This window comes from Neurospora tetraspora (genome assembly GCF_033439725.1).
Source record: "Neurospora tetraspora strain CBS 560.94 chromosome Unknown B0H65scaffold_7, whole genome shotgun sequence".
In the NCBI taxonomy this organism is placed as follows: Eukaryota; Fungi; Ascomycota; class Sordariomycetes; order Sordariales; family Sordariaceae; genus Neurospora; species Neurospora tetraspora.
Genome location: NW_026944389.1, coordinates 3,042,412 through 3,068,312, shown reverse-complemented (window position 1 = coordinate 3,068,312; position 25,901 = coordinate 3,042,412). Strand labels below are relative to the sequence as shown.

The 25,901-nt window shown below is 52.3% G+C and overlaps 6 protein-coding genes and 1 non-coding gene across 7 annotated transcripts; 4 read left to right on the top strand and 3 right to left on the bottom strand.

Annotated features, from left to right (window-relative positions):
• Window positions 1-69: 69 nt before the first annotated feature.
• On the bottom strand, window positions 70-6,405 carry B0H65DRAFT_301664 (putative TOP2 protein). The gene is made up of 3 exons (XM_062823143.1): window positions 6,117-6,405; window positions 2,311-5,943; window positions 70-2,254 (listed from the first exon to the last, which is right to left on the bottom strand). Exons 1-3 carry the CDS (start codon window positions 6,171-6,173, stop codon window positions 164-166), a joined length of 5,781 nt encoding a protein of 1,926 aa, XP_062678827.1. The 5' UTR covers window positions 6,174-6,405; the 3' UTR covers window positions 70-163.
• A 762-nt stretch (window positions 6,406-7,167) lies between these two features.
• B0H65DRAFT_445644 (uncharacterized protein) lies at window positions 7,168-8,008 on the top strand (the record flags this gene model as incomplete). Its single annotated transcript, XM_062825759.1, has 2 exons — window positions 7,168-7,489; window positions 7,635-8,008. 2 exons carry the CDS (start codon window positions 7,168-7,170, stop codon window positions 8,006-8,008), a joined length of 696 nt encoding a protein of 231 aa, XP_062678826.1.
• Window positions 8,009-8,024: 16 nt separating this feature from the next.
• On the top strand, window positions 8,025-8,548 carry B0H65DRAFT_432738 (uncharacterized protein; the record flags this gene model as incomplete). The annotated part of the gene is made up of 2 exons (XM_062825027.1): window positions 8,025-8,251; window positions 8,332-8,548. 2 exons carry the CDS (start codon window positions 8,025-8,027, stop codon window positions 8,546-8,548), a joined length of 444 nt encoding a protein of 147 aa, XP_062678825.1.
• A 3,047-nt stretch (window positions 8,549-11,595) lies between these two features.
• Window positions 11,596-13,632, top strand: B0H65DRAFT_433204 (uncharacterized protein; the record flags this gene model as incomplete). Its single annotated transcript, XM_062825050.1, has 2 exons — window positions 11,596-11,665; window positions 11,741-13,632. 2 exons carry the CDS (start codon window positions 11,596-11,598, stop codon window positions 13,630-13,632), a joined length of 1,962 nt encoding a protein of 653 aa, XP_062678824.1.
• A 1,267-nt stretch (window positions 13,633-14,899) lies between these two features.
• Window positions 14,900-17,467, bottom strand: B0H65DRAFT_445642 (uncharacterized protein; the record flags this gene model as incomplete). The annotated part of the gene is made up of 4 exons (XM_062825758.1): window positions 14,900-15,082; window positions 15,538-15,634; window positions 15,883-15,914; window positions 16,214-17,467. 4 exons carry the CDS (start codon window positions 17,465-17,467, stop codon window positions 14,900-14,902), a joined length of 1,566 nt encoding a protein of 521 aa, XP_062678823.1.
• Window positions 17,468-18,058: 591 nt separating this feature from the next.
• On the bottom strand, window positions 18,059-18,132 carry B0H65DRAFT_t389. Its single transcript has one exon. It is a non-coding gene; the product is annotated as a tRNA-Val (tRNA).
• Window positions 18,133-23,120: 4,988 nt separating this feature from the next.
• B0H65DRAFT_445640 (major facilitator superfamily domain-containing protein) lies at window positions 23,121-24,897 on the top strand (the record flags this gene model as incomplete). Its single annotated transcript, XM_062825757.1, has 3 exons — window positions 23,121-23,187; window positions 23,229-23,624; window positions 23,768-24,897. 3 exons carry the CDS (start codon window positions 23,121-23,123, stop codon window positions 24,895-24,897), a joined length of 1,593 nt encoding a protein of 530 aa, XP_062678822.1.
• Between the last annotated feature and the right edge of the window lie 1,004 nt (window positions 24,898-25,901).

The window sequence follows — 25,901 nt, the reverse complement described above, 5'->3', positions numbered from 1 at the left end:
TAAACGGAAATACATGTACACGAACAACAAGAGAGTCATGATTAGAGACACTAACGGAAACCCGTTTGTCTCAACCCTAAGCAAGCCATATCTATAAGGTATGCATAAACTTCCGCAAAGCCTCGTATCATCATCACACATTTTTTCCCTCCCCCTCACTCATCTAATCACTATCCTCCATATCAAAAGCATCATCAGCCACCTTCCTACCACCCTTCTTCGCCTTGCTACTCACACCAATATCCCCAAACGAGTCATCATCATCTTCACTCGCGCTGTCAATGACAATCGGCTTCCTAGCAGCCGCTGCGCGACCAGGCCTGCTGCGAGCCGGAGCAGGCGCGGGATCCTTCATGACGACATCATCGCCATCAAGGTCATCCTCGTCATCGCTAGCGAGCTTCTTCGCCTTCTGATTCTTCTTGGCATAAGCCTTAGCCGCCGGCGAGAGATGGACCAGCGTCTTGAGCTTGGCTGGGACGGCAGAGGCCGTCTCGCCAGCAGCAGCCTTCTTGGCGGTGACCTTGGGCTTGGGCTTGGGGGCAGCACCGTCGTCGTCGGTGGCCTTGGTCTTGGTGCTGGCAGGGCGACCGCGCTTCTTGGCCACTACGGGGGCAGCGTTGACCTTCTTGCCGATGGCATCGTCTTCGGAACCCTGGTCGGCTTCGCCAGTCTTGGACTGCTTCCGCGGGGACGACATAATGGCAAGAGCCTCGTAGTTGGTATCATCCTGGCTATCGTTGTCGAGGAAAGCCTTGGTGTGGAAAGCCCTGCTCTTCACCTTGGGCAGGCCGATACCGCTGCTCTCGCCTTCCGGGCGACTCATGGAGAAGAGGCTGAGCCTCGGGCCCTCGCTCGTCGCGGCAGGGGCTCCTATGCCCTTGACCAGGGAGCCGACGTCGAGAAGCATGTCGTCGTCATCAGAAGCTTCGCTCTCGGAGTCTTCCTCGTTTACGGCGAAGAAGGACTTGGCCTTGGCGGCTGCCGCGCGCTTCCTGGGGTTGGTCGGCGCAGGCTTCTCAGCCTCGCTTAGCATCTTGTCATCACCGTCGCTCTCAAAATCATCGTCCTCGGGAACGACTGCCTTTTTGGTAGCAGCCGCACGCTTGACAGTAGATTTTGCCGGCGCAGGCTTTTCGGCCTCGCTCACGATATTGTCATCAGCGTCGCTCTCCAAGTCATCGTCTTCGAGAACAGGTGATTTTTTCGAGGCAGCAGCGCGCTTGGTGGCAGGCTTGGCTGCGGGCGCGGGCTTCTCTGCTTCGCTGATCATCATGTCCTCGTCAGAGTCATCAAGAATAATCGGCTTCTTGGCAGCAGCCTTCTTGGCCTCCGGCTTGGGGGTCGGCGGGATCGGCTCTTCAGGAGCGTCCTGGAACTCGATATCGGAGTCTTCATCGTCGAGAGGGGCCGGCTTCTTGGCAGCGGCAGCTCGCTTCGTGGTGGGCTTAGGAACAACCTCTTCCTCAGACTCGTCGTCGATGAAGTCATCCAATTCGGAATCCGAATCCTCATCAAGAACGATAGGCTTCTTGGCTGCTGCAGCACGCCTCGCGGGCTTCGCTGCAGGCTGCTCAGATTGTTCCGCCGACGCAACCGAAGGCGCAGTCGAAGCCGAAGCCGACGCGGATGTTTTCTCGGAAGCAGTTGTAGCTTTTGCGATGTCCAAGAAGTCATCGTCCGATTCGTCGTCACTGAGCGCATATTTGTTAGGCTTCGCCACGGTGGCACGCTTAGCGCGCACACTGGCGATGGTAGTAACGGGCTCTGAATCCTCATCCTTCTTCTTGGCTGCAGCCGGGGCCTTCTTGTCCAGCAAGTCGAAGTCATCGTCTGAGAGGTCATCAGCTCCGTCGGTGAAAGCGGTTGACTTAGGCTTAGGCTTCGCCATGCCGGAGAACTTCTCCAGGAAACGCTGCTGTGTCTTGATCGTCGCAGCCTTAGGAGCCGCCTTGGCCTTGGTCTTCTTGGCGCCCGGGTCGAAGTCCTCGTCATCCTTGGCAGCTTTGGGCTTCTTGAGTCTGGAGACAGCACCACCCTTGTATGAGACACGGCGTCCCTTCTGCCTGATCTCTTTCCGTACTTCGTCTTCCAGCCTGAGCTGCTCTTCCCACTCTGCGGTGAAAGCATCAAGATCTCGGCACCACAGATCCTTTTCGCCGAGTGCATCGAGCTCATCGTGCTCAGCCTTCTTTGCGGCGATCTGCTGCTTGAGCTTGTCGAGGCGCTCAAAGGTCAACGACCAAATGGGCATCTATCATCACGTTAGTCTTCTCCGCAACACATAGCAGTAGACTCCACATCACCTACCGAAAGCAGATAGTCATAATCACGGGCTCCACCAACGGCATCCTCCTCATCCTCGTTGTCCGCGGCACCGAGCTCCTCATCAGGAGACTTCACATTCCTTCCATCCGATTTCGGAGGGAAGGCCTCGTACTTGCGTTCGCGAAGTTCCTGGACGAGGACCGACTTCTTCTTCTTGGAAACGACGAGCTTGTTCTCAATAATTTCCGAAATGAATCGATATTGATTCTGCAGCTTGCGGTAGTCCGCATGGTAGACCTTGAGCCAGTGCTTCTTGCGCTCACCGTACAGGTTGAGACGGTAGTGGTAGTATTCCTCCATGATCTCTTGTGGGTTCTCATATTTGTGGATTTTACCACGAATGTCGAAGGCTACTAGATTTGTCGTAGCAACTGTCTTGGTAAGCTTGAACTTTTCAATAAGACCGTCCCTGAGAGCCGAGGACATCTGCTTCTCCTCAAGGGCGATGATGAAGTGGACAGTTTGGTGGTCGTTGTACTCTTTGTAGTCCTTGATCCAAGAAGGACCCTTATCGCCACGGATAATCTCTTCCAGCTTGGACTTGAAATCATCGGTCCACATGCGGATGGGCAACTCCGTAACATCAACCTCATTGGGGTTCTGAGGGTTGACCTCCACGATACCGTTAAACTTGAATCTGTTGGGTCCTTCTGGCTCGGGAGTGCCCTTCCAACCACGGAACCATGGAGTCATGGGTTCGAAGGGCTTCTCCTCCCCGTCGCCAGATGAGTCTCTGCCCATGCGACGCTTCAAGTTCTCGACGATGTCAAGAGGGTGATAGTTGGGAATGGAAGTGCTCCAACCGGTACCGATACCATCTGCACCGTTGACTAAAACCATGGGGAGAATGGGAGCGTAGACCTTGGGCTCAATCAATTTGCCATCGTCGAACTGGAATTCCAGATTGGGCTCATCGAGTGGGTGGAAAATCTTTCGCGCTAAGGGAGACAGTCTGGTGTGGATGTAACGAGCGCTGGCAGCATCGGAACCACCGGAAAGACGCGAACCGAAGTTACCGCTAGGCTCGAGACAGTTGATGTTGTTTGAGCCGACGAAGTTCTGCGCCAGACCAATGATGGTTTGCTGCAGAGACTGTTCACCGTGGTGATAGGCTGCCTCCTTGGACACATAACCGGCCAATTCAACAACCTTTTGATCGTGAATGAGGTTTTGCTTGAAACAGCCGAACAGAACCTTGCGTTGACCGGGCTTCAGACCATCCACCATGGATGGGATCGATCGAATGTTGTCCGCCATACTGAAAAGAATGAGTTCGCGATTAACGAAATCAGTGTAGGAGATTTTCTCGGTCGAATGGTCGAGGTAGGTGCCCGGCTCGCACTTGGCAAGCCAATCTTTACGAGCGTCGGCCTTCTTCTTGGAGAAAGCCAGCTCGAACATTGCGGATTCCTCTCTGGTCATGACATCGAACTCCTTGAGATGCTTGTTCAAGTTGGTGAAGTAGATCTGGGCATCGTCTGTTGTCGAACTACCCAAACCCTTGAGATACTTGTACTTCCATCTGCGCAACTCGTTCTTGTGTGAATCCTTCCATTCCTCGTACTGGGGCAAGGTAAAGAAGCCTTGCAGCCTTTGAGGCTTCCTCGGGTTGGGACCCTGCCACACCTTGACGACGGGTGTGATGAACTCCTGGAAGAAATTGGGAATGCGCAGGAGGGACGGGAACTGGCACTCAAAGAAGTTGATAAGAAGACCCTTGATATGACTACCGTCAAGATCCTGATCAGCCATGATCATCAGATGGCCGTATCGTAAGTCCTTCGTGTCGGTGTAGACTTTTCCGTGCTTGAGACCAAGGAATTTTTTGATGTTCTCAACTTCCTTGTTCTTCAGAATTTGATCGGCGCTGGCGTCACGGACGTTCAGCATCTTACCACGCAGTGGGAAGACACCGATACGGTTAGGGTCCAAGATGGCACGACCAGCGACAGCAAGACCTCTGGCGGAATCACCTTCGGTGAGAATAAGGGTGCACTCTTGCGAAAATTTTCCACCAGCATAGTTGGCCTCAATCAGCTTGTCATTGCTGATACGCTTTCGCTTGCTGCCATCATTCTTGGCCAAGTCCTTGTCTCTCTTCTTGTCGGCAAAGCTCAACAAGTTGTCAATGGCCTCCGACTGTCGGACTTTCTTGAGGAACTGGTCACCAAGCTGGCACTTGCTGCCAAATTTGGCGGGCTTGGTCGTCAACTGCTCCTTTGTCTGCGAGCTAAAGGCCGGGTTGTCGATCAGGCAGTTGATGAAGATGAAGAACTGATTCTTGACGTTTGCCGTCTTGAGACCGTGTCCCTTGCCCTTCTTCTTTTGTAGCTCCTTCATGAGGACTTCGATGATCTGATCGGCAATGTAGTTGACGTGAGAGCCGCCAGTGGTTGTGGCAATATTGTTGACGAACGAGACTTGCTGGAATGCGCCATCCGAAACAGTAAAACCAACTTCCCATAGTTTACCCTCTGACCTTTGCTGCTCGAAGATGACTGTGGCAGGAGTGACGTCTTCGCCGTCAGCTACCTCATCACGCTCCTTGGCAATGGCCTTGGCGTACAGCCCGCAGTATGTCTTGAAGTTCAACTTGAGGTGTTCGCCGTTCAGCCAAACCTTGACGCCACTGACGGTACCTGCCATGTCGTAGACACGTCGGTAGAGCAAAGCTTCAAGGTCGTCATCGATACCGTCGGCCATGCCGAACTTGCTGAAGTCGGGGCGGAAAGTGATGCGCACAAAATCAGCGGCCTTGTTGGAGGTAATCTTGGGAGTTGACATCTTGCTCATGTTGTCTGTCCATGTCTGCTTGTATCTCTTGCCGTTGACGGAATCCTGGCACTCGAGCGTGAACTCTCGGCTGAAGATGTTTGTGAGCTTGGCACCGTAACCGTTGCGACCGCCGACTGTCTTCTTTTCGTTGTCATCGAAGTTGGAACCAGCCAAGAGATGACCGAAGATGAGCTCGGGGACGTAGCACTTTTCGGTGCCGTGAATCTCTACGGGAATGCCCTTGCCGTTATTCTCGACCGAGATTTCGCCAGACTCGCGATTTATCGACACCTTGAGGAAGGTCATGGAGCTATCTCTCTGGCTGTTATCGGCGGCGTTGACGAGAATCTCGTCGAAGATCTTGTAGAGACCAGGAACGAAGGAGATTTGGCGGTTTTCCATGAGACCGGTGGCCTTGTTGAATACCCACATCTTTTGCTCGGAGCGCTCGACGGAGCCGATGTAGGTGTCGGGACGCTTCAAGATATGTTCGAGCTGGGTGAGTTTCTGGTACATTTCGGTGGCCGTCTTTGCAGCGCCCGTCTTTTTGGGGGCGACACTGTCGATCTGCATACTATCGTTCTCGATTTCGGCCAGAGGCTTGCCGGCGGCCTTCTTGACCGGCGCCTTCTTCTGCTTTTTGGCATTGGGAGGGGTGCTGTCGAGAATGCCGTCGTCCTTGTCGCTACCAAAGGAACCGTCTTCATCCTCGCTGTCGGGTTTTGGTCGCTTCTTGCCAGCGGCCTTTGCGCCGGTGAGAGTAGTCTGGGTCAACTTCTTTGCGGCGGGCGCCTTTGGTGCGGCAGCCTTTTTGGCAGCGGGCTTCTTGGCCTTGGGCTTCTATATTGCGGGAGAGAGAGAGAAGGTTAGCATATAAGATGATAGTTATTGGAACTTGACAAGGAAAAGCAAGCAAGAGCGGAACAAAGCAGCAGCGCGTGAATCGCATAAATCGCATAACAGCAAGGGGGTCTCGGTTCCAACCCACAGCAGCAGAAGAGATCATCACGTACCACCTCTGGTGAATAGGCGTCGGACTCCTCGAATACGGACTCGACGTCGGAATCCATCTTGGCGGTACTAGGCGTGATGACCGAAGTAGTAGTGGTAGTTGTGTTGTTGTTGGTGTGGTTGTTGCAGAGAAGTGTCTACGGGCGAGAGTGCACAGCGGCTGTGCGAGTCTGCTGCCTCCAAGACGCAGCAACGGTTGGTCCCAGGACGACAACAGGAGAGGCGTGCACATTCACAAAACGCGGTGGGATTTGCCGCGACCGTGACGGACCAGGCGGACAGGTAGAGGGCGGCGATAAGAGACTGATAGAGAGAAAGACCAGCGCAGGAGGGGCTGGGAGGGGGTGGTTCCTGTAACCAAGGGAAGGTTCGTATTATTGTTTTGTTTTGCGGGTAATTGGTATAGAAAACAAAGTGAAGTAAAGGTGACAACGCGGTTGCAGTGTGGTGCAGTGAGACGTGGTTCCTGCTTGGAAATGTGGAAGGATGAATGCGAGACGAGCAGATGGAGGGGTGGCGGCGCGTCAAAAATGTTCAGGGCCCCTCGAGTCCAGACGGGAATGACAGTTGGTTGGACAGACAGTGACAGTGGTCGCTACAGTGGATGATGGAAAAGTAAACAGCGGCTGATGAGCACTTGGCAACTTGTGTTGGGTGTTGTGCATAAACTTGCATTTCCAAGTCTCCACTCCACCGTCCCATGTCTTGGCGCGACAGCAGCGCGACACGACGACAACGAAGGGATGAACAGGGGTAGTGGGCTCACACCTGGCAAAACTCGCCTGGCAGTTGGCAAGTAAGAGCACCCCTCACGTGGAGATAATCATCGCGTCAGCCACCAACTGGATTACAAGCCACACATCTCTATTACACCAGCCACAAACACTGTTCGTCGCCTCGACGTCTTGACTCTTGTTGCTCGGATGGCCGACCCATGAATGTCTCGGCCACTTGCTTCACTCGACAAGCTTCCATCGACCAAGTCAATTTCTGCCCATCTCTCAAACGTGTTCCGACAATGACGGTCAAACAAAAGTGCACCCAACCAAAGAAATGAGACTCGAGCCTGAACCGTCGACACCTCAGCTCTTTCCAGGAGACCAGGACCTCCAGCTTCCCACCTCGTCGTCTTTGTATCCAGGGCACCTGTTCCTGTGGCTCTGTTACCTCGTCTTGTCCCAAGCTGGGTTCTCCCCGGGTGCATCATCCATGCTCATCCATGCTCTTCCTACCCATCACTTCTCACACGTTCGTGTCCAATCTCTCACTCCCACTCTCTCTTACTCTCCCATTCGATGGCGGCCCGCCCAAGGTCTCGCAAACAACGCGGCGAATGGTTGTGTGCCTCCGTCACAGAAGAGCACAAGAGGCGCAAGTGAGGGAGACGGGCTACGAATCTTCCTTCATCTGATCCATCCAGTCATCCATCTCCCTCTTCCCACCGGCTTCCCATGTCGTCACTGACGGCCCGTTACAGTACACTCAAGACACTCACTTTTACTCTCTCCCGGTCTGCACAGGGCAGTTACCCAAAGATTCCGTTACTATTCCTGACATACAAGCCCGAAGATCACTTGTTCTGTCTTGGTATTTCCCCGACCCCGAGTGTGGCCATGATGGATGCTTGGGTCTAGGGGTCGCTTCTGTGATCGCCTCTGTCCCGGAACATCAAACAAAGCCCCGTCCTGTCAACAGCCTGCCACAGGTATTCAGTCAAGCAGTGTTTTGGGGGCGCACAAAGCCCTCGATATTAATGAAGCCTCGAAGCAGTCGCTCCTTGCAAGGTCGTGCCTGGCCTAAGGGGCATGCAATGGGCTCCCTGCAGCACGAGGTGGAAAAGGAGTCCGTCGAGCAAGACACTTGTCGAATTCTACACCAGTCCTTCTCTGCCTGACAAGTGTTATGGCATAATGCCCATTTGCATGCTGGGCCCTCATAGGGCGCTCATGGACCTGCCGTGTTGCTTGCCGCTGTCGTCGCCCCCCATGCGTGGGGCTCTTTTGCACGAATATGTGGCGTACGATACTGCACGGAAGCATGTTGTGTTACGACGTCGTGGGCCAGCCCCCGGAGACGGACAGCATCAGAGAGAAAATGCAAAGCCAAGACAAAAACCACCTGGTCAGGGCTCTACTATGTAAGGCATTCAGGGCAGTCAGAGGTATATCAGGGTAGTCAGCTGAGCCATTACAACCCCCATTGCAACCCCCAACACAGGGCGAGCGGGAGACAGGACGGCACGGCGGGATGGGCAGGAAAATGTCCGGGGTCAAATGCGTCGATCCGCAACGGAACACGGCTACATCAGCTTGCTCACGATGCACAGAGTCCTGGACAGAAGGGTTCTAGAGACCTCTTTCCCCTAGGCCTCCTCATGTTCTGCCTTCCCTTCCGTCCTGTTAAAATCCCACGCCGTTCCACAAGGCTCATCTGAAACCGGAGCATGGTCATGAGGTAACAGAAGCCTTTGACGAGAGTTTGTCAGAAAGATGGCGTTCTTGATCAGTCCTCCTGACTAGAGATCTCAACTGTGTTCCTCATATTTGGAATCTCAGACGCTTGCGACGTGCTATTGGATCATCGCTAAAGTTGGCTTGGGAGTCGCTTGCTCGGCGGCATCGGTGTAGCCATTTCTGCGAAGCACGAGTCCTGTCATGCTAGACCATGTACATCTCGTCAAGAGGCTCTCACGATTCCCACGTCCAGGTTGGCGGGTGGTCTTGAGAAACTTTGCTCGGCTGCAATTCCCTCCCGAAGCGTATTGTTCTTTGACCTCAGGGGCTAATTTCAATCATCTTCAGCTTTGCCCGGCTTCTATTTGCGGGAACGCATCAGCCACGTCCTCACAAAATCGCCGGCAGTGGCATCCATGGTCAACTTTGAGAGGAGCGCTCCGGCGGGCCGTTGCAGCAATCATGGCTGGTACTTTCACTACCTCCCGTCGCGGAAGCTACCCATCTCAGGCAGGCCAGGATTCTCAAGACAAGGTATCTTTGTCTATCCACTGGGCGCTGGCGAGAAGCGAGCCTTGACTCGAGCAATGCTGTCTGGATGCCACAATCTGTTGTGCTCACCTCTGCGGGCTCACAAGCCCAGCCAAAGGGCTTGGTAGACGCCGTTGCTGTCTACCACACTCCCCCTTCCGGTCAAAGCACCCAACAGTCGATTTCACGATTTTGCGCTACTCACTATCTATTGATACTGCCCGCCCATCAAGTCTTCGGCGCGGTCCATCATCGCAAGTTCTCGCTCCTGCAGCTTTCCCCTTCTTGGCTTTTGGCTTGCTAGCACTTGATGCTACGCAACATCAAGCATATCCTCCTTAATCTGGAGGACAGAACACGGACCCCAGAATTCATCAACCCGTACCCCTGGCCATATTTAGGGTCTTCCAATCGGGCTTTTTTCGCTTGTACAAGTTTGCAAGGATCGAGCTTGGGCTCGTGGAAGCAAGGGGTATCACTTGTTGCTCCGGATGTTCTAAAATCGCCGTCGACAACGCAACACTGCTTGCCTCTCACTGCAGCGAGTAATCTGCTCAGTCGGTCCAGGCCCAAGCCTAAGCCTGAGTGGTGATGTAAACACAGAGTGCTGATGGGCCTTCCTCGATGCTGACGCGCAAGTCTCTCGCTCCGCTTGCTCTTTGCTAGTGATATGGAAGCCATGACCACACCAGTCCCTCGCAAACGGTTTGTTACTTCGACTGTAATCATACAGCAAGCCTCGTTGTAACTCTCCATGCCGCCTCGCTCATCTCATTTACTTGATAAGCGGGTGAACCATGGTCAAGAGGCCACGTGTGTCGAGTCAAGGATGGATTTTGGGCTGTGATGGATATGCCTGAACGACGGTCAGTCTTTGTTCAATCCTCACCCAGTTACTTTGCCCGGGCTCGTCGTCCAGCGGTACATCCTGCAGCCATCCGGCACCTTACCTTGTGACAGAAGCACTCAACAAACCATTACTCTGCCGGCTTGATCTTTGACCGGTATTTGCGCCCGCCAAACTCGCCTGATGTTTTGCTTTGGTCACGGACATGCTGCTTCACCTCGCTGCGTGTGATCGTTCCCTGTCTTTGGGACCAGTGCCAGTCCTTTGCTCGGTGATATCCGTTCAAACATGACACTACGTCTGCTCGCCGATTCCCCTTTCTCCTTCTTGTCGAGCCGCTTGGACTCCGGTCGTGGGTCCTCTTCTTTCCCTTGTATGTAACGGCATTATACACAGAGCAACGCAACATAGTCGGCCACGGCGGTTATGACGGAGTCGTTTGGTTCCTCCGGACGTCCCAAAGCCGAAGTCAGGCCTGGCAAAAGACGTAACGTTGAATCATTCTTTCTTTTGGCAGATGTTACCCAAGTGAGCCACTGTTATTTTTACCGTTACCGGTCCGTCACAGCGATTTGTGTCCCTCTGTCGGGCGTTCAAGTTGTGGTTTCAGCGTCACTTGCGCCTGTCAGTAATCATTTTGTGGCTTCACCTCGACCACCAAAAGAGCGGTGGACGAACCAAACGCTATCCTTGCCTCTGAAGTCGACTCCTGGGAACCCCCAGACAAAGGAACTGCACCGAGACTGTCGAGCAACAAGACGGAGAGAAGGAAGCCGTCGGCCGGGGCTGCAGACCGCTGCATGGTGGAAGTCAAGGTAAAAGAGGGCCTTTGGTTCCTTGTCGTGTACAACAAGACACCCAGGCACAGCCAGCTCGCGAGAGTCTGGTGAGCGTTTTGTTGTTTGCGTATTGACGGGCAATTTGACCTTTTCGCATCTGACTCCAAATATCAAGCGCCGTCCGAGCTATAACATCCTCAGCCCCATCCCATCTTGTTGCCTCATCCTTTCCTTTTCTCTCATCTCTCTACTCTAAAGTTATTGTTGGCTACAACACATCAGCTGGCATAGCTACATCGACCTGAACATCCTTCCCCATGATTTCGGTAACTTCTTTGCTCAACCCGACGCCGGTTGAGCCTCGTGTGGCTCCGGTTCCATCATCTTCCGACACTTGTTTCTCTCGGCCGGTAGCCTCGAGAACCACTCCCAGGACGGAGGAACTACCCGATGTCAACTTTCCCCCTTTTGAAGAGGACCTGGATACGATAGCACTCCAAGAGATTCGCCGGTATCGCATCACGCCGTTTGGGGAAATTCAACAAAGACCTGAAAACATCCCGTACAATGCTGGAAAGAGAGACTTCCAAAGCAAGACTGGCCGAGAGTGTCTAGATGGTATAGATTTCCATCCTCCTCCATGCCCTCAACTACAACCGAAGTGGCAGCTAACATTAGTTTGCGTAGTCTTCCAATACAACTTCCAACGGCCCGGAGACAATACTGAATTCACTGTCATGTGGGATTACAAAGTTGGCCTTGTCCGTATGACCCATTTCTTCAAGTGCTGCGGATACTCTAAGGTTCGTTCTTCCTTCTATACTGGTGCCTTCAAGGCTCTAACCCAGCTGTGTAGACAACACCTGCGAAGATGTTGAACCAAAATCCGGGGTTAAAGGATATCGCCTATAGCATTACAGGAGGTGCTATCAAAGCACAAGGTACTAATCTGAGAACTCTTCCCTTCCTATCTCTACAATACTGCTCTAATTAGTAATACTGATTGGTCGCAATAGGGTACTGGATGCCATATGCTTGTGCCAAAGCAGTATGCGCAACTTTCTGTTACCAGATCGCTGGAGCACTGATACCCTTGTTTGGGCCCGACTTCCCATCAGAATGCATCTCGCCTGGCGAGCCACGATACGGCATCATGATCATCAAGCCAGAGCTGATAAGCGATACAATGAGGAAAGCACAAGAGCTGTATCACAGATACGGCAACTGGGGCGGGGGTTGCACTTCATCACCGCCTGCCAGACGTCCGCTTCGGACTGTCTCCTCTCGGCCTGAAGAACGTCATCACTATCAGCCTTACCCCAACCAAGATCACCGAGACCGCCAACAGCAACAGCAAAGGGTAGGGCGTTCTAGAAGAGGCTTCTTTGAAGAGAGCTCTTGCGTAGATAATAGGCCGCAGCTGCGTGGTATCTCGGCGCCGATGACACCAGCTAACGAGTGGGCATCACACCCGCCGCGGTCAAGTGCCGGACCTTGTCCTGCTATTTCGACATCGACACACCCCTCTTTCTCGTATCCTGAAAGGACACCTCACCGTTCAGCATGGACAGCGGTAAACCACCAACCCCCAAGCAACTCCCTCGATCGGTATTCACTCAAGCGCCCACTTCCCTCGAGTGAGCCTGACGAGTCAGTATTGCATTCGGATTGGTCACCCCGTAGCCAAGCTCCCAACCCATGGCTTACTGCCATTCCACGCTCTCCTCAGAGAACATCCTCCTCCCCGTGGACTTCTCAACCAGGCAGCGCCAACAGGAGCAGAGCCGGCAGCATCAGCAGCATGGCCAGTCAACACCCACAGGGCTTGCCATCTCCTTCTTCAATCTTACCCTCGCCCTCATCTTCCATGATATCACTTGCATCATCTAACGCTTCAAGCCCGAGACCTCAGCTACCCCCCATCTCCAAACTCTGCTCACTGTCCGCGACTGGTCGGCGAAGGCTTCCTAATGGGAGGCCTTCCCGAGTAGGAGGTGAGGAGACCACCCATGCTCGTGACGGACACACCCGCGGCGTTTATCAATTCTCCGCTGGATACCAAAGAGCACTCACTCCCCCTTCAACAACACCAGTGATGGATTGGAGGAGCCAAAGGAGGCCAGCCCTACAGCACCAGCATGAGCATGAGCACATACAAGACAGCCAACAACCAAGACGGATAGCAGTAGAGGCAAACATGGATGGTGGCGACGACAACGAAGCAAATTCCGCACACCCACCACTATCTAGGACTCCTTCCTCAACTTCCATTGTTACCGCAAACACAAGCAATAGCAACAGCAACATCAATCGTACTGCCAGTGGTGGTCGTGATGACGGGCAAACGAGCCTCGCTGCTCGCAAGACAGCGGCTTTGACACTGTTGCATTTGAGGCAGCAGGAGGAAGAAAAGGAGGCTGCTGCTGCTGCTGCTGCTGCTGCTTACTCCTCTACCAAACGAACAGAGTCCCCTTCATCTTCTCTGTCATCACCCGTCTCTCCCCCACCCACTTCTGGGCAACCATCGCCTACATTATCTGCTATGGCCACTACAACTACTTCGAGAGGAGATACTGCCGCTACTACTGCTACTACTACTGCTACTACTACTGCTATTACTGATACTACCGAGCCATCGGCACCACCTCCCTCGCCCAGTAGTCATTACCTAGGTTCACCTAGTTCTATTGCTTCATCTTCTTCTCCTTCTTCACAATGTGGTAGTACTAGGGAGAACTCCGTCGTTGCAAATGAGAGGCCTAGGTATGATGGGCAAGATGCTGGTGCTGATGCTGCTGGTCCGCGTCACTGCGATGGCGATGCTGATGATGAGGATGATTACGAGCACGAGCAACACAGGAGGAAGAGGAGACGGTTGTTAGTCATCGGGAGGGCAAAGTCGTTCTAGAGTAAGAACACACACAAAACCAAGATTGGATTGCTTGCCTTGGATAGGGTACATTTAGCCAGAGGTAAAAACGGAGTCTTGTGCTGGGGAGAAAGGGGTTGGCGGATTCTTTGCTTGATGTTGGTATTGGTACGTTTAGGAACAAACCACGGTTAGGAAGAAAGTACTACTACCATTAGAATAACTCTGCCTAGGTGGCATTTTTTTTTTTTTTTGGCTAAGCTAAGGGGATGCAGTGAATGGAGGAAGGTGTTTGAAGTTCGCGAAGCTTCTGTGCCTTGTTTTCTTTGATTTTCTTTGCTTTGCTTTGCTATTGTAGTTGTTGCGTCAAACTGGCAATCCAGAGAGTCTGTACTTGGCCATGACCGCGGATCACGGGCATTCGTTCCGGTCGTTAGTTCCCTGTTTTGAATGGCTTCTTACCCAGGTTTTGCTGCGTTGTTAGGTACCTTGCGTTGAGTTCCATGGTAAAGTAATCGTTTGCTATGATAGCCTCTCTTTGTTCTGATTTCTGACAATGCTTTCTTTATTGAGACTAATCGGCAATGCACGACAATTTCTTCGACTATCTGAACTCTGAAGCTCGACGAGATGCTGTCTAGGGATTTCGATGTGACGGATGACACAGCATTGTAATCTGTGTTTTGACATATCCGATACACTTCGCTGCCGAAGATGTCAAGAATAACTGTCAACCGTCCACTAGTGCTCGATTAAGACCCAAGGCCATGCCCCCCTTCTGGATAGCTCGCAAGGAAAAGGTAGAGCTTCACCCTTCAGAAACGACAAGCGTGTGTATCGTCTGCCCTTCGCTTCTGCCTTCCCTGTTTACCCCCACAGTCACTTGATCGCTTCACCGGCTTGGATCAGATCTGTTTGGTTGGTCTCCCTTGGCCACAGGCAACTATGCCAACCTAAACTCACCACCCAACATCACACAACGCACGCACACACACAACCACAGCAGAAGCCAGGGAGACAGGAGGCAACAGCTACCACCAGACCTCTGGGCTGCCGAGAAGATAAGGGTAACCGAAAAGAAGAGAACCTTGACGTCTCGGTCATTACGGTAGAATAACATAACACCGCGTCAAACATCCCCCTCAGCCATCGAATGGAACGTATCCTCTGGCAGAAGGAAGCGCAGCCCGAACACAAGAGAAGGCACGACAGGCAGCGTTACCTAGTAGGTACCTTCCTATCGTACTTCCCTGTCATTCTCTATCGCCCTTGCCCATCGTTCTTGCCTAGGTAACGGGTTATGTATTCATACAGCACTTGCCTTGACAGGACGAGCACGGAGGTACACTGGCACGGCGGTTGCTCTCCCCAACCGAACTGTCTGAGTTTGACCGAGGGGATTCTTTTCCCTTTCCCTTTCGCCTGGGCCACCCATTGTCTTGTCAATATTCTCTAATACCATATCTTGCTTCATGGTACCTAGAGGTACCTGTATCTGCTTAATTTTTTGGTACCTCTGAGCACACCCCATACGACCCCCCACCCTTTGACCCTATGACTCTGCTTCCTCTTCACCGTGACTGGACACGTTCACACTTTTCCACATCCACCCATCGATCCAGTCATTGATTGTCTGATTGCGTGAATCAAAGTCTTGACTTAATGGTCACAGCGAGTCAAATGGCTGACATCTGGCGCTTCACTCTCTCTCTCCTTTTAGTTTTGTGTACCCTATCTTCATTCCCTACAGTAGCCGCCCACTGCCTTCCATCTGTCCATCCCTTCTACTGTGGCCTGTTTTCCTTCGATCCCGTGACTTAACAGCGCTAAGGCATACAGAGAGGGAGTTTCTCCGATAGCGTCTACTTGATGGCGTAGACAGGGGCATGATCTATCCATCGGTAATCCACAAAAGAAAACACTGGGATACAAAGGCATCTTTACCTTGACTTGTGGCTCGGTGATGGATTGCGAAGCATGTTCATTGTGTTGGACCTTGCTAAGGGTGTGCTGGGATTGGATTACTTGGGTTTGGCTCTTTCTGTGTTATGACGAAGATAGAGGAAGGGATCGATGGACTTGCAAAGAGGGAGAGTTATGATAACTCCTTGATGATGGATGCCCAAAGAAGAGATTAGGAAGAGCGTTGGAAGCTGGAAAAGAAGTAGTGATGACTGGAGAATGCCCTACCAAGAGTCGAGAGGAATACTTTCAGATAACAATAAAGATCAAAATGGAAAAACTTAAACGGCGGACAAGATTATCCTATGACCCTATTTTGTGACTGACATTGCAACAGCAATCTGCACCTTAATGTCTATCTAGTAAACAGCCCATCTATCCAGCCCCCCCATCATATGCATCCCTCCACTCGGCTTACCTTGGGTATCATAACTCCTTTTTCCCGTCACCCCCCCCCCCCCCCCGTCCTCATAGATTTTTACTTTAACTTCTTCTCCCCCGCCTTCTTCTCCTTCCACTCCCTAATCCACCCCTCCGCCTTCTCCCCCTTCGGCACCACAAACACTCTAACCAACTCATCCACCACCTCCGTCTTCCCACTACTCAACACCCTCAACAGACTCGCATTTTGCGGCACCCTAATCAGCCCGCCACTCACACTCTCCATATAACACTCCACCTTGTCGGGTCTATCATACTCCCCCTCCTCATCCCACGGCATGTCCGGCAGTATATACTCCAAATGCTGCCCCACGCTCTCCGTCTCCCTAAACTCCTTGATAAAATCGCTCTCCAGCTTCAAGGGGTAAAGCAGCATTAGCGGAAAACTCAGCTCCGATTGAGGGTCGAGCGGATCAGGCACAAGCTTAATGCAAGCATCCTCCATCTCGGGCGGGTCATCAGTCGTGCGGGTCTTGATACCGCGGGCCTCAAGCGCCGCTTTTTTCAGGGCCTTCTTGCGCCGTTCTTTTTCGAGACGGGCCTCCTCGGCCCGCTGCTTGCGCGTGATCTCCTCGTTCTTGGCGATCAGGTCGCGGGCGAGTTGCTTGAGGGCGGCGTTGTCAGGGTCGATCTCGAGACCGCGCGCGCAGGCGTCGTCGGCTTCGGCGATCTTGGAGACCGACAACAAAGCGCGGCCGGAGCGGTACAGGGCTTTGAGGTTGGCTGGGTTGAGACGGAGCGCGGCGGCGCAGTCGAGCGTGCAGGAACGGTAGTTGGCGAGCGACAAGTGGCAGGCGGCGCGGTTGCAGTAGAGGGTTTCGAGGAGGGCGGATTCTTGCTTGATCGTCTCCTCTTCGCTTAGTTCGTTTTCCTTCTTTTCCTCCTCTTTACCTTCTGCTGCTTCAGCGATAGGCATCTCAGCCTTGACATTCTCCAAATCCGCCTCCATCTTCGCCTTGGCATCACCCTCAGCCCGGGCCTTGCGCGCCTCCGCCTCCCGCTTCCGCTCCTCCTCTTCGACTTTCGCCTTGAAGGCCGGATCCCGTCTTTCCCTGTCGGCCTTCACCAGCACCTGGATGCCCTTGCCGTAAAACTCCTTGGCGTCCTTCCACTGCTTGGCCTTGAAGCACTCGTTGCCCTGCTCCTTGAAGTTCTGCGCGTTCTCGAGGGGTGTGCCCTCGTACGCGAGCGCCTGCAGGGCCGCGAGCTCCTCGTTGCCTTCGTCGGAAGGAAGAGAGGTCATGAAGAGGGGGTGCTTGTTCATCTCCTCGAATGTCTCTTGGACTGTCATGGGCTTGGCGTTGGCGGCGCTGGCGGCGAGCGCACCGGGGGGAAGGTTGCCGAAGAGGGCGGAGAGGTCGGCGCCGGGCGGGGGCGGAGCTGGGCCGATGACGGCTGGAGCTGATGACTCGGAGGCGCCATTGTCGGTGGAAATGGTGAGGGACTCGGCGGATTTTGTGACGTCTTCCATGCTGGGCGTTGGTTGTGTTGTTGGGTTGTGGTTAGGTTGTGGTAAGGTGAGACTCCCGCTCGCTCACTCGGTCGTTGAGTTTGGACTTTTCTGTTGCTAAATGTCAAAAATGACGTAGCCTCTCAGAATGAACTCAGAGTTCCAGGTTGTGACGAGAAGAATTCAGAAATGTCATAAGTTCTGTATATAGCTTGTAAAATCTTCGAACTACCCGTCCAAAAATAGAATCAAGTATTTTTTTCCAGAAGTCGAATAAGCCCCGAAATAAGGGCTCACTTCAGTGACATTCTTCGGGCTTCTTCAGGACTTCTGCTCCGGGGAAACTTTTAAGTGGGGCCAGTGGAAACATTTTTCCCGCAGCGGGGCCGGCTCCGATGTGGAGCAAACGGCCCGGACGGGAGCTGCGGGGGCGGGGCACCAAATCGGAACCGGTATGGAGCAGCAGCAACGATGAGACGTCTTCCATTTTCATGGTCCGGAGATTGTACCAAAGAGCTCGCAAAAGTGAAGAAAGAAGCGATCAAAAAGGCAATGAGGAGCATACGCAGATGGTAGGACGGCGTGGAAACATGCAAAAAAGAATTTTTATTTTGATCCGACTGAGGCTCGATCTCAGGACCTTCAGTGTGTTAGACTGACGTGATAACCAACTACACCATCGGACCGTGTTATTGTTGAAATCAGGTTGAGAAGCAAACCTTTATCAACCTGGTCTTCAAACTGCGCTATTTGACACACTTTTCAGATGATGCCTTGTCTACCATGGGAACTTCATAGAACTGGGAAAACGAGTAAAGAGGGGCTGAGAAATATTGTTCTTGTATTTGGCTGATTCATGGCCACGCACTTCTATTATAGACCTGAATCTGGTGGCAAGTCTACCACAGAAAGGAAAAAGTAGTAAGAACATTCCATGGTCGACTTTTAAGGACACATGGATGGCAGCTGTCAGTGAAATGCTAGTGGGCATTTGAATACCTAACAGTTAATACTGAAGTGTATACCGCGTTATAGATATCCAAGTGTTTCAAACTCTTGTACTACCTGTGACTCTCTCGGCTGTCCCCGAAGCGCATGAACAAACATAAAACGGTGATCGAGAGGAAAAGAAGTGTGTATAAAGCTGCAAGGACTAACGCCCCAGTGGTCAGCTACGTCGGGCATGTAATGCTTCTGACGTATTCAATGACTGCGCCGCTTGGTGTGATCAAGGACTTCAAACCTGTGATCTTGTCTGTCCAGTGTGAAAGATAGAACCGCAAAAGAAATTAAGATCAAACCATCTCATCCCGGTTTCATGCAGCGGCATGTTGCGAACTTTGCACTTCCATGACACCCCCCCGAGAGTCCTCTTCCTAAAATACATTCCTATCCACAGAGTGATAGAGGTATCACCTTTCACCTGCCTTCCGGACAAGTGATTCATCCGTTGAGAGAAGATCAGACGATGAGACAAGAACAGTCATGAGTGATGATCTGTTCACGTTGTTTGCGCCGTACAGTTTCCTTCTTTGACGCAACACCCGTTTCCGACGCGTCCCGTTTTTTGTGCTGGCGACTGGCCTGCTGGTTCTTTTCTTTTTGTGTCCTTGTCCTCAAGGCATTCATTGTGCTGTCAATGTTGTCGAAGTAGCCATAGCCACGTCGTTGAGCGGCCTTGTGTTGTTATTTGGGTTGATGATCAGATATCAACAAGATGATGATCGGATTTGTTTGATTTGTTTGTCTCAGGCTCGCCGTCAACCTCATCGGTTTGCATGTGGATTGTTCCAAAAGAGCCTAAGAGCCTAGAAGAAAGTTGTAGACACTGGGCCTCTTCCGAGATAGCTCCTCTGGTCGACTTCAAGAACGCGGATTTGAGGATGAATGGGAGAAACGCTTCAATTCCGGGTATGCTACCCTTATCAGTCTCGCTTGAAGACATCTTTTCGTCCAGCGCATGGTAGTCTCATCAGAAAGGGAAGGAGGTAGGCTTGGCTGAGCTGACTGATGTCGTAGCGAACTGTTTTTTGCCTTCTCGGGATGACAGATATGGTACTTGTCCCCTCCCACAGCGGCCCGAAGCCCTAGTCTAGCTCGGAGAACAGTTGCTTCCGGCTTCTTGCATGGAACACTGCAAAACCATCGAACACCGATATGACCAGGTACGTCAGTATCCGTGTCTGCCACAGGGCTGCATGCATGTGATATCTCGGCAATAAAATAGTTCGCCCGGCCGTTCCATGCTTGCGAGGGGGCGCCAGAGAGAGATAGGGGCGCAACCCGCAACGGTCAATCCGCAACGGGCAATCCGGCGGTTGATACCCTAGCTCGATCTTTCTGCTGTGTAAGGCGGCGAAATTCCTCACGCTCGCTGGTGTCATTGCACCCTGTGGCTGAGGCTTCGGACTGGGAGGCGCTTCTGATAAGGTGATTAACCGATTCGAGGGGTGTAAGTATACATGAATATCCCAATGTTTGAAGGTTTCGCCATAACAGGAGGCGAAAAGGGACGCGGAAATATTGATAGGGCAAAGACAAGTATATCCCACTATGATATGGCCTCCAAAAGGCTGTAAATTCAATATGTTTGCGATATCGGATGCGACTTGGTCTCAGACACAAAAATTGATCGAAGTCCAGTTCAAGGGACGCGCCCCCGGGATAACGTTTTGTCTTGCTTGATTCCCCATAAGGCAGACGAAAGGAACGGTGCCTAGGTATTCCTACGTTAGCGGCCGTTCGAGTACGTAGTGCTTTCTCAAGATGGCGTCAAGCTAGTGCCCTCATCCCCAAGCTATCGAGTCTTGATGCATATGCGGTAGGGGGAGACAAAGATGTGCTTGCATGAAGGGCTGGATGGGAAGACAGGGTGGGTACGGGTCGACTTGATGGAGAAACCGTGATAACCTCGGGACAAGATGATGGCTAAGACCTTTTGGGAGTATTCCGATAGAAATGATAACAAAAATCCAAATAGTGATACCTCACTTCCGGGTAGCTCACGAACTATACCTGTTATAGTTGACGTAACCAGTTGGTGCCCCTTTCGTACAGCAAGGCAGTCGGGCCTTGCAGGAGGATTGATTGTGTGAATAGAATTGAGAGGATGTCGTATAGGTATCTCGTAATTACTCAATGTATTCTTGGAGGTAGTAGTAGAAGACGGAATGGGATGAGCTTTCATCCATCCGTGGTTGCATCTTCAGTTGATGAACAAGGGTCAGAAGAAAAGAGAACAGGATATCGATGAGCTAGCTAACTCCGAGAACAGGCCCGGGCGGGTGCCCGGGTATATTTGCAAAGTGACATCGCCCTGGAGGGTCCGGGAACATGCAAGCCGCATCAAGGTGCATTGCAGCAGCCAAACCCGACTCTGCAGGCGGCAGCACTACCTATACTATATGAAGTGGTCGAAAAGGCCGAGTGCTACCATGCCAGTGAAAAGGGGACTGCAGGTATGCAACATGATAAGCTTCTCGATCTTTATTGAACCTCTTGGGACATTGATAAGTCGCAGTGTATCGGATGAGTTGTCGTTCCTTGTTCTGCGAGACGATAGAGGTAAAACAAAGTCTGGCGATTTGATAGTGAAAGCACCTGAGGTCATGATGGACTAGATGAGCAGACTCGGAGAAAGAAATGAAACTGGGATGTTGAAGTGAGCCGGAGATATGGTGAAATAGGTGCCCGGTGAATTTGCTCGAATGAAACACAGTGCCGTGCTGGATCGTCATCATAGGCCCGGGTTGTATGTTTCAACTGAAGCCAAGGTAAACGACACGGGAGGGGCGAGAGCCTCAAGAATGCTTTTCCGGTGTCGGCCACGATGCGCATATGATTATCATGTGCGTGTAACTGTCAAGGGTCCAGAGATCAACCAGCACTTTCCATTGTTGCGTCTGGTCTCACCGCTAGACGCCCTGTGAAAGGCTGGAACAATCTTCGGCGTTGGCACTTCCGCTATCCAGAAGCCGCACAGCCCATAGGTTTGAGCACGGTTGACGTAATGGACTCAAAGAGTGCCTGGTTGAAGGACGGGCGACTGGGCGGCAGATAAGACTTTTTGTTGACCATCTACACGCCTCTTTGGCGCCTTCTCTATGCCGAAAACCGAGAGAAAGTGTAAATATCGGGAGAGAGGCAGGAGCAGCGAGATGCCTTGGTCTTTCTGCTAGAGGAGGAGGAGCAAGGAAAGCAAGACTGGTAGTGACGAGAAAGAAAGCGAGGGACGACGTTAGAGGTTATCGTGGCCCAACCAATGCGAACAATCCATGAAATCGACGATCTGGACCAATCAAGTGGGCACCGCAGCAACTCCACTTATGATTTCTTGTAAGTCTCGCGCACAGATGATTGGCTGCAGCTGCATTGCCACCCCTGCCCATCATGCGCTCTTGCATGATGCGTCCCAGCATCCTTCAATTCTCGAGCAGCAAACGCAGAAGGAACACCCCAATGTGCCAATCCAAGCTCATTTCCCCCAGCGTTGTCAGTGCCAGTGGCAGTGGCAGAAATTCAAAGTTTTCGTGTCCTTTTCATGATCATCATGGCCTGGGGCATTCTGGTACGGACGGACCGAGCTACCGATCAGGCGAGCAACCAACGTCTCGATTTTGACGGTGTTGCGTTGCACTGGACTGGAAAAGAAGCCGGATGGAAGACGAACTGTTGAGAGGATCTGAGTCGGACAGAGTTAACCTCCAGATGCGCCTCGATGCGCCGCGATGTGCCGGGGAACCCTTCCAGCTTCCGTGGTTGTGCGTGGCTCACCTCCAGACAGCCATACTCGACCTCTTATCAGCCTGTTATCGGCCGTTTATCGAGCACGGCGTCCCTCGGCCACTTTGTGTCACTGCGTCTACATGCTGCCGTCCTCCATCGCCCAACACATGTTCAAAGATATGTTGTTTCTCAGAAGGGATTCGCGCTGTAACCGGCTCCCGTCACTTATCAAGAAGCAAGTGGCTCGGAAACAGGATGACAGGATGCCATTGGCACGGCGATGTGTCGGGCAGACTGCTATGTACGGTACTGTCACGGTACGTCTCTGGTTTCTGGTGACAGGAACCATGCCGTTGGAATGCAGCCGGAACGCGAACCCTGAGAACGGCCCCCGGCCCTGGAACCTTGGCCGGTTCTGGAAGCACTCGCAAGCGGATTGGCCAGAAGGACCCTCTTCTTTTCTATGGTTTCCGTATCTTTCCAAACTTTCCCATTCCCGCCTTCATCTGATATCAATGCGCAACGCATGGCGTGCGCCTAAACCGTCCATTGAGTGAACGGGTGCGGTTCGGGACTTCCCTGCGAGCCAGGCCGAGTCTATAATTTTTTTTTTCCCTCGTTCGTCAGTTCCTTCTCACCTCGTGGTGCCTGGTGCCATCCACTCATACCTCAACGTGTACATGCGGTGTCTCGACGAAATATTTTCTATACTGGTTATAATTCCTAAACTTGTTCTAACTCCCATCTCGACCTCTCCCGTTTGTGTTCGGTTCCTAACGTGTCTGCTTTCCACACTCCATTGCCCTGCCATCACTCTCCAGCTTCCATCCTTCTCCGAGTCCTGTTGAAAACAAAACCGTCTCCATCTTCCTTGCTCCTTGCACCTGGCACTACTTCTTCCTCGAGGAGGTATTGGACAGTCGTAAGACCTCACTCTTTCTGTGAAGCAATGAGCCTAACAAGTACAAGCCACCGCGACCCGGACAAGTTCCCAGCCGTCCAGCTATTCCTCCTTGGTAAGCCATCTAGGTCCGAAACTCACTGTCTGCTGTGCCAGTCCAGCAAGCTGACCTCGGATTCCCTTCAGCAATCGTCCGTCTCGCCGAACCGATCGCACTTACCTCCATCTTCCCCTACGCCTGGGCTTTCATCAAGCGACTACAAATCGGAAACGAAGATGACGCCTCGTTCTACGCCGGCCTCCTCATCTCGTCCTTTGCCCTGGCCGAGGCCTCGATGGGCATGTACTGGGGAGGTCTGTCCGACAGAGTTGGCCGGAAACCCGTCTTGCTTCTAGGATGTGTCGGCACCATGTTCAGCATGATCATGGTTGGATTCGCGACCAACATCTGGGTCGCTGTGCTTGGCCGTGCCATCGGCGGGCTTTTGAACGGCAATATCGGTGTTATTCAGACCATGGTTGGTGAGCTCGTCACAAAGCCAGAGCATGAGCGTATGTCTTGCCCGCCATCTCCAAGTTTTCAAGATCTTTGCTAACGGAACAAATATAGCCAAGGCATATTCCATCAGTACGTCGTCAACGAAGAATTATACCCGGCCTGGTTTAGTTTGCGGTGTTGCTGACATGTGAAACAGTGCCTTTTGTTTGGAGCATCGGCACCATCATTGGTCCCGCTATTGGCGGTACCTTTGCTGACCCCCACGAATCCTTCCCAAACATGTTCCCCAAGGGCTCCCTATTCGACCGATTCCCGTACCTATTGCCCAACCTTATCTGCGCCGGCATGCTTCTTATGAGCATCGTGCTTGGTTATTTTCTCCTCGAGGAGACACATCCCGATATGCAACCCCGCGTTCTGCTTCCCGACGATACGTTCCTTTCCGAGAACACGCCCTTGATCGAGACCTCCGATGCGATGAAGCGCCCCGCTGTTGACCTTCGCGACGAAAACTATGGTACCATGCGGGCTCGGGATATTAAGAATACCACCCCCGCGCCGAAGACTATCGGGAAGCAGCCGAGCTATAATGTTTTCTCCAAGAGAATCATGGCAGTCATCGTTTCCCTGTCGATCTTCACGTATCACTCGATGACATTCGATCACCTTCTTCCCATCTTCTTCGAGGACGATAAGGTCCCTACCAACCACCCGTTCGGTATCTTCAAGGTTCTGAGCCCCTTCTACTCGCCTGGAGGCCTGGGACTCTCTCTTCAGTCAGTCGGCATGGTCATGGCTGTTCAGGGTGTCATTGCCCTTTTTATGCAAGCCGTCGTCTTCCCTTTGATGGCCGAGAGGGTCGGAGTTTACAGGCTTTTCATCCTTATCACGGTATTCCACCCTATCGTCTACTTTATCATGCCCTCGCTGCTTTTTGTTCCCGAGAGGTTCCTATACCCGGCCATCTACCTCTGTCTCGCGGTTCGCAACTTCTTCTCCATCCTCCTTTACCCTCTGCTCCTGATTCTTATCAAGGAGGCCACCCCCAGTTCTTCTGTTCTGGGCAAGGTGAACGGGCTCGCTGCCAGTGCAGGTGCAGCATGCCGCATGGTAGCCCCACCAGTGGCCGGATATTTGTATTCGGTGGGAAGGAAGATGGACTGCACTGCATTGGCCTGGTACGGAAGCACATTTGTTGCCATCATCGGAGCGATCCAGTGCTTCCAGGTTAAGAGAAATAGGTCGAGGGATTCGCTGCCCGAAGACGGCCTGAGCCAACACTCCGACAGCGATGGAGAAGTTACTCCTGCTGCGGAGGCGGCCTAACGGTCAAAGGCCATGCATTATTCTTATCGTTGGGGTCTATAGCGGCGGAGGGTGCGACGGTGGTGCCGAAGGGAGAAGGGGAGAAAGGGAAGGAAATTAGGGGAGGGAAGAGGGGGGGGAAAGATCTTATACTCCTAAATTCCCTCGTCCCGAGGGAATAAAAGTTTGGGTAGAATTTATAAGGGGGAATGGTAATAAGGTGCAATATGGAAACAGGCGGAACAAAATACCCATCATGGAGGAAAGGCAGGTAAAGAAGGAAGGAAAGGATTTACTAACGACCACGGCTACATAAAAAGGGAACGGCATGGCGTTTTAGGTACGGGTCATGGTGTGCTTCTACACCAGTGAGTGAGTGAGCGTCCACTGCTTTTATTGCTTTTCAACATGGACAAATCATACCTGGAATGGGTTGAGTCCGCAACTAATGGAGACGCTGAACTAGTGCTTGGGATGGTAACGGATGTCAATGTACATGTCATAGATGGTTAGAAGGAACATAGAATGGACGCCTTGATTTCAGACAATTCCAATTCAACTTCGAGATACGATAACAGTGACTATAACATTACCCACGGTCTCCTTCGCCCTGAATATTGACAGTCATCTGTCTCGTGACAGCTAACTGCCCACGTCTCAACTTCGCAGATAGATGTGAGTCCAGGTCCCAAGACGATATTACCCGCTGGTCTACAACAGGACGTAGAGGAGAGGTTCAGTGGAGTGGACTATATGCCTTCCTCACTCTTTCCTTGTTAGGTATTTGTTTTGAAAAGCAGGTGCATTGCGTACCTTAAGGTAGGTACCTACTTACTTTGGAACAGTCATCATGTTCTTCGCAATAGAAGGCACCAAACTGTTGTGTGGTACTTGCAGTAAGTTCATTTACAGTCATGGATCGTCACTGCTTTGCCTCGCTCCTTCCACGTCATTCATTTATCTGACGGGATGTTTCCCACCCAGCTCTTTCCTTCCACATCTGCATTTCCACTATTCTATGTAGG